This window comes from Clytia hemisphaerica, unplaced genomic scaffold (genome assembly GCF_902728285.1).
Source record: "Clytia hemisphaerica strain Z4C2 unplaced genomic scaffold, Clytia hemisphaerica genome assembly, whole genome shotgun sequence".
NCBI classification, from domain to species: Eukaryota; Metazoa; Cnidaria; class Hydrozoa; order Leptothecata; family Clytiidae; genus Clytia; species Clytia hemisphaerica.
In genome coordinates, this window is record NW_027104580.1 from 375570 (window position 1) to 386252 (window position 10683).

At 35.6% G+C, this 10683-nt stretch overlaps 2 protein-coding genes across 2 annotated transcripts; one reads left to right on the forward strand and one right to left on the reverse strand.

Moving 5' to 3' along the window:
- The first annotated feature begins 1465 nt into the window (after positions 1–1465).
- On the forward strand, positions 1466–4878 carry LOC136823530 (zinc finger protein 691-like). The gene is made up of 5 exons (XM_067079717.1): positions 1466–1878; positions 2512–2674; positions 3741–3805; positions 4292–4375; positions 4522–4878. Exons 1-5 carry the CDS (start codon positions 1780–1782, stop codon positions 4876–4878), a joined length of 768 nt encoding a protein of 255 aa, XP_066935818.1. The 5' UTR covers positions 1466–1779.
- Positions 4879–5226: 348 nt separating this feature from the next.
- Positions 5227–9641, reverse strand: LOC136823547 (uncharacterized). Its single transcript, XM_067079734.1, has 4 exons — positions 8733–9641; positions 7741–7852; positions 6842–7507; positions 5227–6214 (listed from the first exon to the last, which is right to left on the reverse strand). The coding sequence occupies exons 1-4, from the start codon at positions 9567–9569 to the stop codon at positions 5388–5390; spliced, it is 2442 nt and encodes an 813-aa protein (XP_066935835.1). The 5' UTR covers positions 9570–9641; the 3' UTR covers positions 5227–5387.
- Between the last annotated feature and the right edge of the window lie 1042 nt (positions 9642–10683).

The window sequence follows — 10683 nt, forward strand, 5'->3', positions numbered from 1 at the left end:
TTCAATAAAATTGATTTTTGAAGCCGGAACTATTTAAAAATCGCCGGAACAACCTATTTTCGCCGGAAAGACAGTATTTCTTGAATTTCTCGAGCTGTACTTTATATTTTTTTATGAAATTTTGCACACTGATGCAAAATGACAATACCTAAAATGTGACGGGGCCCGATTTTCGAAAAACATTTTTTTCCGGCCGAAAATGCCGGAAATATGCCGGAAAAACCGGTTTTTTTTACATTTTCTCGAATTTTCATCCTTATTTTTCTCTGATTTTTCGCAGAATGATGTGTATTCGCAATGCTCAAAACATGACCGAGTTCGATTTTTGAGAAAATGTTTTTTCCGGCCAAAAAAGCCGGAAATTTTCGTTTTTGCAGATTTTCATTGGATTTTTTCGTTTCATGTCTTTGTTTTTTTTCAAACAAAAACATCATTTATAAGAATTCCACGATTAAGCATGGTTCAATTTTCAATGAAACTGATTTTGGTACAGGAACTTTCTAAAAATCGCTAGAACAGCCGAGAATCGCCGGATTCCATGAATTTCTCGAGTTGTTCTCGTATTATTCTGCATTTTCATACTATTGTTCTCATTTTTCAATTGTCTTATTACATCAATCTTCAGGTAGGTCCATTCAGCATGTAGCTTGTTTTGTCTCAGCTGTCAATTATTTTTGAAAGCCTTTAAATTTATATATACTAATTATAAAATATTTTTGACCCTCCATACGCATGTTCTCATATATTAATGTATTTCTCCTTCTTAGAATGCTGCTCAAGATGTTTATCTATTCGATGGATTGAAACGTTCTGACATGGAAATCTATTTTGTACCTCTTCCAATCCAAGTTTCTACTGTTGAATACAAACCAAAGGTTAATGTGGATGATCTGAAAAATGGTTACGAGGAAAAGCTTCTCCTTCCCTTTAGCTTTTGTAATGAAATAATAGAACACTTTAAAAGTGACGATGACGATTCCGATTCCGAAGTCGCTGTAGTAGAAAACGAATATTTTTATTACCAAAAGCAAATTTATTCATGTTTAAGAATTCACCAAATTAAGTCAATCAAAGTAAAGATGGCGAAAGAAAAAACATGGTTCAACCGCTCAAAGAGTTTTACTGCACCCATTAATTTGAAAAGGGTCGATCAAAGCACGCTCTCAAGTTTTATGACAGTAATTCGCGAAGGAAATAACTATTCAATTGCCCATAAAGATTATCCGGGACTTGAAATATCAGACCTGGCATCGATCATTGGTAGCGGTTGGCTAACACTGCCTGTCTTAAATTTTTATTTGAATTTACTGAACAAATTGAGAAAAAATGTTTTCTCTATCACTTTAGCTTCATTAAAGAATATTAAGGACGACGGTGATTGTCTTCAAAAGCTGATAGCCTCTTTACATGAAAAGAACATTACAGTGATGAATATTATTGCAAACGTTGGAAAACATAATGGTTCTGGAGAAACTTACTTTTCTGTTTTTTCACCTGGTTTTCAAGGAACGCACTGGGTGTGTGTATCGTTAGCTATCCCTGAGGGTAGAATGCTTTATTGCGATTCTCTGGTTTGGGACGCTCCACCAAATATAATGGAATGCCTCAACTTTATAACTTCTTTGTTTGAAGAACAATTCGGAATAGACTCATTTGACCTTCTTTTTGCTAACACAGGAAAATGTAATGACAATATCTTCCCATATCAAGGGCTAAACTCGAACATGTGTGGTGTTGCAAGGTCTGCCACTGTCAGAAAAAGTGTCATGGGTAGGAAAGATGCATGCTTACAATGACTTTGTCAGAACCGTTTTGATCAAGTGGTACCAAAATAAGACAATCAATGTGATTGATGTTGGATTGAAATCTACTAGTCAAGTATGTTTGCTTCATCCCTCTTTGCATTCCTTTTCTTTCTGTGTAGTTTTTGCTTGCATCTTGGAATACGCAATAATTTTTGATAATTTCTGAAATACTGATATGATTGACTTGAAACTTTCCCAGTGTGAACAAAATATTGATTATAGCTTTTTGGCAAAACTTTGTTATCAAATTATCATTGATGACGCTTGTTACAATATTATGTTATCATTAAAAATACCAACAATGGGACCCCTGTAACTATTTTCACATGTGGGTATTTTTGCTCAAATTTCCTGTGGCAACCCCACTGAACCATACTGACCAGTCTGTAAAATACGAACCATGTGAACGACTAACATGAAGTTTCGCCCATCGTCTTAGATGGTTATGATTTATCACTTGTTAAAATCTGACAAATCAAAAGCTCTAGTAGTTCCTTTGTTCTGGGGCGTGGTCAACGTGTATTTTACAGATATGTCAGTAAAGACACCCCTGTGTCAAAGAGTTTTTATCCTGAGGAAAAAGGTTCCACTGGGGCTGTGATGCAAGGGTGTTTTAAGTAACCAATACTTTGATATACCGTTTGTGAGTGTTGGAATTGCAATGTAATGTGTTCATTTTTACTGTCGCGATCATTCTTTTTACTAGAAAGCTGAATCGTCAACATCAAGGAATAATGATAATGAAACATCAAGAAATGAAACTACAAGAAGTAAAACTACAAGGAAAAATGAAACTGCAGAAATGGGAGTCGAAACCAATCAAGTTGAAGAAGAAATCGAAACAATTGAGACTTTGAATGATACAAGTGGTAAGCAAACCTACTCATTGTTCTTTAGAAAAGAAGATATAATAAATTAGCTAATGTAAGTATAACTACAAGCCTTTTTCATGCTTTTTTTTATAACAATCAGTAAATTTTGGCTGAAACTCAGTTGTTCTTAATTTTTTTAAATTTTCAGGCTTAAATGTTCTAGAGCAAAATTTAGGTTACTCTAAAATTTTCTCAGAAAATTCTGAGGCTCAGCTTGTTCTTTAATAGACCTTATCGCATTTAGAAACAAACGATGCATTGTGGGATTGTTATGGAGGTATTACAATAGAAATCTCGAGGGAATTCTATTCCAGTTGGCACGCAACGTAGTTTTAACGCTAATTTAATGTTATATGGATGTTGCGAACGTTAGATGAACGTTGAAACAACGTTGTGTGCAAGCTGGGATTGTAATAATCCCATAACAATCCCACAATCCATCGCTTTTTTCTAAATGCGATAACGTCTATCGGCCAATTTTCGCCTCGTTATTATTAACAAAAAGTGCGTATTAAAATGCAAATCATAATCAATTGTAGCCTGGATACCCAAGCTCATAATTTTTTTAGAAAAACATTTTCTAAAATTATAGAGCTAGGTACCCCTAGAGAATGAAAACAATGAAAGTGCAAACCCATGTTTCCAAAACATTCCTAGCAAACCCTGGGTAGTAAAAATCTAAATCCATACTTAAAAAAGTCCAAAGTCCATAAAAAGTTTGTCTGTATTTTACCTTAAAGGAAGAAATTTTGGCGGAAAGAAAATTTGGCGGATTTGGCGGTTTTGGCTGAAATCCGCAAAATTAAATTCCCGCCAAATTAAACATTTTGAAAATATGATCTCTTTTAAGGTGTTTTTGCTATTTTTTCGCTGTTTTGACGCTATCTTAAGGTTAATTTTTTTAAGCGACCGCCAAATTAAATTCCCGCCAAATTTAGTTTTTTCGTACATCCGCCAAATTAAATTCCCTCTGAAAAAACTTTTTTGGCCATCCGCCAAATTAAATTCCCGCCAAAATTTCTTCCTTTAAGGTATCATGACCAACCGTGTTTTTTTATTCCAGCTGATTTAACACATAAACGCCGTTTGTCATTAAATGGTTGGCAAAAATACATGAGTGAAAACCTTGTAAGTAAACAACATTGATACATTTTTTTATTTTTTACCTTAATAACTACAGTTTTCCTTAAAACACTTAATAAGGATTACATAAATTGAAGTGAGGGGGTCCTTCATACACCCCTGTCAGACAGACCCGGGATCCAGTGGGGATGAAAATAACGGACTGAAACTCGATGGGGATTGATATTCCCATATTTTATGAATGGGGATTTCAATTCTTTTGTTTTCAAATCAGAAAATTCAGTGGGGATGGGATATTTTTGCAGCGAGGATTGGTTTATTTGATTATTATCATAATTGGAGGATAATTTCCCACCGGGGACGATATTTTGGACAATTTTTCCAGTGCGGAAAGGGTTCCCAGTGGGTCTGTGAGAAGGGGGTGTCTTAATTTATCTTAGACTTCTAACAAACATAGCAATATCTATTTTTTCAATCCTTCTTTTGATTGATCGAATTTATTTGCATAGAAATTTTCATCTGATTTTACAGGAAAAATCATCTGATGAATCTTTCGGGGAGATTGCTAAAAAAGCTAGAAAGTCGTGGAATTCACTTTCATCTGAGGAAAGAAAGGTATCTCATTTGTTATCAACTGATTGTACTTCTTTTCTTGTCCACTTTTTCTTTTCAAATTTGCGGGTGATTTGCTTTTGTTTTTTAGTTAGCTAGGACGGGGACAGTAAAAAAAGCAATGACTTGTTTTTTCTTTTGTATTTAAGAATTACAATACAAAAGCGAGAGAGGGAAAAACGATACCACCTTGTCATTTATGTGGGACAGCATTCAACTACGCTAAACGACGAAAAGAACACATGAACATATGTCCAAAAACCTTTGCATGTACAAAATGTGAATTGATATTCGAGTCACCACAGGCATTGAAAGCCCACGATAATAAACACAGTCAGAAGTTTATGTGTGATAAGCCAGAATGTGGAAAATGTTTTGAATGTGCTTCGAAATTAAGTCGCCATCAGAAAACACATGATAAATCCAAAGATATTATGTGTCCTGTCTGCAGCAAAAAGTTTCGAAAGGACAACATGGTAAGACACCAAAAAACAAAACACAAGTAATTTATTATCGCAAACATCTTGATGTTTATAGGATTGCATTCATTTGCAAACATTCATTTTTACATACCATGTAAATTTTGTTTATATCATTGTGATTAGAGTAAAAAAATGAAGTTTAAAAGTAACAACAATGTCTTAAAATTCGTTCTAAGCTCATTTAAAAATAGTTCTTCTCGAAGCTGAATTTTTTCTTAATTTTCTTATTCTCATTTTCAATTATTTCCTAAATAAGCAGACGCCCATTTATCAACTTTCTCCCAATTAGACCCATGACCTGCAAAGAGGTACCTAAATAACAAAAAACATAACCTGGTGAGAACAAAAAAGTAAATCTTGTGGTAAGACAACTTGTGGTGAGCAAAAAGAGCTATTTTCAACAACATTTTTTCATCTTTGATATTCCTAGAAAAGAACCTTAATAAAAGAATGTACCAAAAAAACTCAAAATAAACTATAAAACTAAATAATTGTGGCATCAATACAAAAAATAGTGTCATGTTTTTCACTTTTTAATTCTTTATTGGTTGCTTTACAAAGTGCTTAGTGTTGCTAACCATCGAACGACCGCCACCTTTTTTGGCTGGAGGTACATTTTCATTTATAGCACGTGTAATATTATGCTTCCTCTTTAAATTCACGTGTCGATTTGGTAAACTTCTGTGCTTGGAATTACTTTGCTTTTGACGGCTGCCGATGCCAGACTTTCTTCTAGAAACTGCCGTTGGTTGAACTTTGATTTTTGAGCGTTTCCTTCCATAGAACGTACTACCAAAACTCTGTAATGAAGAAACTCTTTGATTTTGACTAAGAGTTTCAAAACGTTTGACGAACTTGATGACAGCTACATTAAATTCCTTATTACCTTGTTGGATTTTTTCTAACATTGCTTCAGAAAACTGTCCAAAGTGATTCAAAGCTAAATCTGTTTTATTATCGTTAGTATCTCCGAAAGCTTCTTCGATGTTGCGTGGTTGCTTCATATTTTGATCATTGGTAGATTCTAGATTCGTAGATTTGTAGATTTCAGGGTCATGGATATTAATATCAGAATGAATGGATTCATAGTATGAGATATCGAGTGACTCTCCTAATGCAATTTCAGCGAATCTTTTGCGTTCAAATTTATCGAATTTCGGTAAGAAATTCCCTGACCTTGCAAAACCTTCTTTCCATAATATGCACTGGTGCCAACAAGGTGAACCATCTCTTCCTGCTACACATTCACACACTCCAATGGACATGTCAACTACATAGTCCAGCTTTTCATCACTTTTGCTTTTGACGGTGAACAAATCAGAAGCTATCTCTTTGACATTGCTTTTGGTATCGTAAGATTCTGAGAATGAAAAAAAATCAATGGGAAACTAAAGACCCGATCAAAACTTAAAATAATGAGTTAAACAGTTGATTAGTTGCAATTTTCGAAAAAAAAAGTGACAATTTGACCATTTTTGGAAAAATAAATCGTTAGCTTTAGCTTTTATTTTCAATATAAATGTTTCATTCTAAATTTTCAATTAACAGTCTCTAAATTACACTTAATTGCTAATAATTCAGACGGGACACCATTTCTTTGTTTTTGAAGGCGTACTGTAAAAACAGGACCCAGGTTGGACATGAGGTCAAAGAAACCAGGTGCAAGTACTTTTGAGAAAGAAAGCAGCTCCCATTAAATTTTTGAGATAAACAGGACTCTCCTCGTAAATTTATGACAAAAACAGGAATCCCTATAAGTAATCTTTTGAAGAGGAAAGTATCATCCAAAAATTGTTATGGATCGGAAGCTGTACGGTCGAATCTGTTGGTTACAAAAATATTCTTCCAGTAGGGGGGAGCCCCAGAAAAAGGATAGCTGGAAAAGACCGAATGGGAGTATTAGGCCCCAGATGGGGGACCTGAAAACCTGGAGGACGCCATAGAAGAGTGCTGTTTTTCTCAATAATTTAAGGCAGGCAAAATTTACCTGGCACTTTTTTTAATTTGATCTGCTTAAACCGCTGACTATATACTCCATCGAATGTACTGTCTGCAATTGAAAGTAAGCGATTCTTATAGTGGTCCTCGAATTCAACCATCAATTTATCCAGCAACATGTTGATGTTAAATTGACGTTGTCGTCTCAAAATTGAATCCTTGATAACGAGAAATTGAGATTCCACATAGTTATTGGTGTGTGAACCACGGATTAGAATTTCAGAACGAAAACATTTTGCCCAACTTTTGCTTAATGAAAACAGTTCTTCAAAGTATGAAATGCAATGTTCGTATTTTGACGTAACATTCGACTCCTGAAGCAGGACTGAAGTCTCTTCAAATTCCTCCAAGTTTAGTGCGTAAATGACATTCTTAAACAGCTTCATAATTTCAACCCTATCGTTTTGAGATACCCCATGATTTTTATCATACAACCATCTCCAGACTTGCTGGAGAATATGAAAAATGCAAAGAAGCAAAGTTGAATCAGGCCATATCTTATGCAGACTATTCCGTAGTTCACCACAATTGTCTGTCATAAAAATGTCGGGCCCGGTTGGACTATTGTAAAATGCTTCTTCCGGTAGTATTCCTTTGTATAGGGTCAGTGCTTTAACGATAGTTTCTTCTCGCTCGTCGCTGGTAATGATAATACCTGCAAGAAGACAATGAGTTTCAAATTAGTAAGATAAAAAAGAGTTTCATAAAAAGGCTGTCAAGAATCTGAAATGCTCATAACTTATGGAATGATATAAATGATTGACCCCAAAAGTAGCAAAACAAAAAGCGTTTAGAGGTCAATCAGCTTAGAGATTTGTCTGATATCTTTTGTCTGAATGAATATTCCGAGAAATATTTTAATGCGATAGAATTATGCGCAATACATACCGAGTGGTAAAGCACCTGCAACGGAATGTGTAACCAAGAGAAAGAATCGCAAATTATGCTCGTCGAGATTTGATGTGGAGTCAATGAAAACTATTTCTGAAGATTCCCTGACCTAAAAACATAATAAAACATAATGAAAATTTAATATTGGTAAGACTTTTTGATTGCTGTGATGTGAAAGAGCAAGGCTAAACATGAAGCTACAATGCTGGCCATGATATATTGAGATTTTTGGTTAATTCCTCGTTTTTCACAATTTAAAGTTCGGGCGAGAAAGTCGTTTTTGGGCTAATTGATAAATTCATCCGCATATTTCGATTTGGGTGGGGTTAATGGACTTATTGGCTATATTCTGAGCCCTGTTGGACCATCCTTGGACTTTTGGATCCTCAGATCCTAAGGTCCTAGGTGTTAAGTCTAATGTTAAAGCTCAGAGTTAAAACTCTACCATTCCAATTTAATTTAGAGGGCTTGCAAATTATTTTTGGTTTTCAGATTTCAGATTTCGTGGGAATTTCCCTTTTTTCCCAAATATTATTGCCAGTATTGTAGTAAGTTTTCTAGGGAACATTATAACTTTCTTAGAAAATAGCTGTTATATTTTTCCAGGAGCATAGTATTTCAAGAGAACAGATATACAGGAGTCTCATTTTTTCCCAGAGCAAATGATATAATCCAGGAGAGTCCAGGATACAAAACAGCTCGTTTTTTCCAGGAAAAAAGGACCTCAAGAACAAGTATTTCATACTTCCTAGCCGGTGGCTGCTCTTGTGAATAATCAATTATTATACCCCTGTTTCACAGACCCACTAGGACCCCATCCCCACTGGAAAATTTGGCAAAAATTTGGTCCCCACTGGGAAAATACCCGGAAAATACCCGGAAATACCCTGTAATTTAAGCCCCACTGGGAAATTAACTTTCATTTCATCCCCACTCGGAAATCCATGTCTTAAAATCCAAAAAATGTAATGTAATAGGGTTGTCTTTACCATTCTGTGGACTCTTATCATCAAAGGTGTCAAAATAGCCAAAATCAATGCCGAATTTTCGTCCTCGTTGTAAAGCTGGTATGCGACTTTTATCCCGTCCATGTTTTCTTCAAACTGATTAATTCTTTCTTCAAGCTTCTCAAACATATCAGCTCCATTCTTTCCACCAAATTTTTCTTTGCAAAATTTTATATAAAGTGAATTAAAGTCTCTTCGTCGTGGGCATTTTGATCTGTCAGCTTTACTCAAATGAAATTTGATTTGGTCTTCACAATGTAGCTTGAGAGTTCTGAGAAATTCCTGATATGCTTGGGATGGTGTATTGCCCTTTTCAAAAAGGTTCTGAACTTCGATCAGAATTTCCTCCGAAATTCTTTTAAAGCTTAGTGCTTCTAAGGAATTCACTGGGTGGTTATGCTCGTAAGTCATAGTGAGTTGACAAGAGGCATTCGAATGAGAGGGGCATTTGATTACTTTGAATGAAATTTGAAAAGGACACATTGTATTCTTGAATCGTTTTGATGGGTCCTTCCTCAAAATAGATTCAGCGTCTCTGGTATTCTCATATCTTGTATCAAAATGGCATCGGTAAATTGATTTAATTGCATAAATGCTCTTCTGACCTGGTGTTTTTTTTACTTTTATTTTCATGATTTCATTCGTCTCATTCATATAAAAATCCAAAAAGTTGTCAATATCCTCTTGATTTTTGACATCACATTCGAACACTATGCTCGGACTTTGTCCATCCTCTTCCTTCCCATCCTGAGTAAGGATTTTAGCTTCCTTGAAGTAATCTAAAATTAATTCTACCCTTCCACGTGCATGTTCGTCCATTTTGAATTTAAAAAGACTTTAAATCTTGAGAAGAAAGAAAGAAATCAACATTACAGATATTACTCATTCAACAAAAACTCCAAGTTAAAATCTCCAAACACTCGTAATTTTTACTCACTCACTCGCTTTATATGCATTTGTCTAAAATCACACCTCTCACTTTCACCGTGAAAAGTAGCATGAAATGATAAGTCTAAATATAATGCTTTAAGGCCTTGGGCCGTTAAAGTCATAATAATTTCGCGCACAAAAAAATCAAATTTCTTGTTTTCCGGCCAATTTGGTTTAGGAAATTCGTTGTCAGAAATATTCAGGTCTTGGACCGCTGATTATCACCCAGAATAAAAAAGTGACTAAGTTTCCGAGGGCTTGGACCGTTGTTTGAGGGCTTGGACCGCTATTTTGAGCCGCAGAATACTTTTCGGAGGGCTACGACCGCTAAAGTAGGGCTTGGGCCGCTGGCGCAATCAGAGAATTCTAAAAAGAGGGCTTGGACCGCTAAATGAGGGCTTGGGTCGCTTACGGAAAAAAATTTTGCCTCCCCCCCTGTACGCAAGCGTACTCAAATGGCTATACCCCCTCTGTTACCAGTTACGTACTTTTCCATTCACCCCCCCCCCCCCTTGGTGGAAGAAAATTTCGAATTCAAATCGTTTGGTTCGGACCTTTATTTCATACATGAAACTTTTTCTTTTCCTTAATGCGTATAACAAGCGTAAAAGTCGACAAAAAAACAAGAGGAAAAGGGCTATGATAAATTTTTTCTCTGCGTACGTACATTTTCCGTTGACCCCCCCCCCCTTAGTGCGTACGTACTATGTGGACGACCCCAAAGCACGACATAGGAAAATTTAGCCAATTTGAATAAATTTGGGTGAAAAATCAACCCTTGAGGTACATTTTTCGAAAGTTTTTGTCCATTTTAAGCCCCTCTCCCCCTCTTTTTAAGACAGAAAATTTTCAGGTTTTCCCAAAATTTTGCCCATATAACTTCGTTTTTTCTGACTTTTTCAAATTCCAATCAAAGTTCCAAACAAAATATTGAAAACTAGCCGGTACCCGGCGTCGCACGCCGGTTAAGCTGTAGCTGAACGCACTAAAAGTCCTTTGGATG